Source organism: Juglans regia, chromosome 1 (genome assembly GCF_001411555.2).
Source record: "Juglans regia cultivar Chandler chromosome 1, Walnut 2.0, whole genome shotgun sequence".
Classification (NCBI taxonomy): domain Eukaryota; kingdom Viridiplantae; phylum Streptophyta; class Magnoliopsida; order Fagales; family Juglandaceae; genus Juglans; species Juglans regia.
The window spans coordinates 32,832,726-32,834,916 of NC_049901.1; the positions used below are offsets into that span (position 1 = coordinate 32,832,726).

Below are 2,191 nucleotides of genomic sequence, written 5' to 3' on the forward strand. Positions count from 1 at the left end.
AACCTCCCCTACATGCATGGACTAGTGCAGACCCATAACCCACATTCTTTACAGCCTATAGACCCATTCTACCAGACCCAACTGCTATCATATAAATGAAAAGACAACAATACCCCTTAGTAATAAAGTAAATCCCTTATCCTACGTAGCCTTTACAACTCCCCCTTTCTTAGGCTCATAACATGGCCTCCCCCTCAAAAGATCTCGCCCTCAAGGTCTAGATACTTCAGCCGTAGTTCCTCTAAGTCCACCCACGATGCATCTTCTTTTGCTGATCCCTTCCACTGGACTAAAAGCTCTGCTCCCGCTTTGCTCCCCTTCCTTTCTAATCTTCTTTCTAACACCTTTTAAGCTAACAAGGTTCCATCCTCCATAATCGATGGTAGCTTACGGTTAGGGTTTATCTTGGCTCCGAGCTTCTTCTTGTGGCATGAGATTTGAAATACTGGGTAGATCTTGGAATCCTTGGGCAGATCTAGCTTGTATGTGACCTTCCCGATCCTTTGTGTGATCTGGGACTGGAAGGGTCCGAAATATCTTGGGGAAAGCTTCAACCTCCTTCTCACTACAACTGTCATTTGCCAATATGGTCATAACCTTAGATAGACCCAGTCTCCTACACTAAAATCTCTCTGTGTTCTCTTCTTACCGGCATAGTATTTCATCCTTGCTTGAGTTTCCTGCAAGTTTTCACGCACCAGAGTGAGGATGAAGTCCTGGCTCTTCATCTCCTCCTCGACAGCTTGCACTGTTGTGGATCTCGGCTCATATGGAAGGAGGCATGGTGGAGCTTGACCATACACAACCTCAAAGGGGCAGAACCTTTTAAAAGTATGCTCTGAGGTATTGTAAGACCACTCTGCTAATGCTAGCCATCTAGCCCAATCCTTTGGTCTGTCACTGGAAAAGCATCGAAGGTTTCCCTCTAACCACTTGTTCATCACTTCTATTTGGCCATCCGTTTGGGATGGTATGCTGAGCTCAGTAATAGCTTAGTACCACATAGATGGAAAATCTCCTTCCAAAAGTTGCTTGTGAATATTGCATCTCAATCACTAACTATGCTTTGTGGTATCCCATTAAGCTTGAAAATGTTATCCATGAACAGCTTTGCTACTACTGCAGTTGTATAGGGATTAGCCGAAGGTAAAAAATGATTGTACTTGCTGGATCTGTCGACTGCTACCATGATTACATTGTAATCTTTGGACAGAGGAAACTTGTAACGCTCCAATGGAAGGCCCAAACCACATGGCCTATACTCCAAAAGGACTAGTCAATGATACAATTGGAGCCCCATTGGAACCTTATAAAGAGTAAGAACTTCTCCTTCCCAAGCAATGTGGGATCTCATACACTACCTACCCTTATCCATATCATATGGGGTATCACATAACCCCTCTATGAAGTCCATACTAATGTCAACCCATGTTTTATGTGGTACTGGCAGGGGTTGTAAGAGCTCTGCTAGCTTGAGATTTTCTGTTTTATTTCTTTGGCACACTTCACACTCTTTTATAGATTTTTTGATATCTCTTCGCATTCCATGCCAGAAGAATTCCTTAATTCTTGAATATGTTTTTTGAGTCCCTATATGCCCTCCGAAGGGACTATTGTGAAACTGCTGCAACATTAGCTCTTGATAGGGTTTTAGGGTTTGCTAAATGCAATCTTCCTTTATAAAATAGTAACCCATCATGAATGTGATACTTGTGAGGGTCGAGGCCACCCTGATGGCAGTGGTTAACGAGCTGCTGCAATTGGGGTTCTTGGATGTATGGTTGTTGGAGCCCTTCCCACCAAGTAGCTTTAACTACACTTACTGCTTTGGCTTCCATCTCAGGAAGTATAGCTAGGCTTGCCTTCTAGTCTGGTTCTTCATTCTCAGTGGGTAGTCTAGAGAGTGCATCAGTTGCTTTGTTTTCCCTTCCACTACGAAAATCCACTGTAAAATCAAACCCTAACAACTTTATAATCCACTTTTGCTGAAAGGGAGTACCCACTCTCTACTCCAGTAGGTGCTTCAGTACCTGCTGATCTGTCCTTACCTTAAAACTATGCCCCAATAAATAATGCCTCCACTTTCGAATGGCCAACACTAATGCCAACAATTCTTTCTCAGAGGTTGATAAGAACATATTTTTTCCCTTTAATGCCTAGCTCAAGTAGGCCAAGGGCCTCCCCTCTTGCA

At 43.4% G+C, this 2,191-nt stretch overlaps 1 protein-coding gene across 1 annotated transcript; it reads right to left on the reverse strand.

The window, feature by feature from the left end:
- Nucleotides 1-347: 347 nt before the first annotated feature.
- Nucleotides 348-941, reverse strand: LOC118348705. The gene is made up of 2 exons (XM_035690855.1): nt 650-941; nt 348-571 (listed from the first exon to the last, which is right to left on the reverse strand). The coding sequence occupies exons 1-2, from the start codon at nt 939-941 to the stop codon at nt 348-350; spliced, it is 516 nt and encodes a 171-aa protein (XP_035546748.1).
- Between the last annotated feature and the right edge of the window lie 1,250 nt (nt 942-2,191).

Bases quoted from the DNA above. Each gene is read 5' to 3' on its own strand.
- LOC118348705 (XM_035690855.1), bottom strand. From the start codon at position 941: ATGAACAAGTGGTTAGAGGGAAACCTTCGATGCTTTTCCAGTGACAGA. The intron at 572-649 runs GTAAGAAGAGAA...GGCAAATGACAG, and splicing joins AAGGATGAAATACTATGCCG to TTGTAGTGAGAAGGAGGTTG.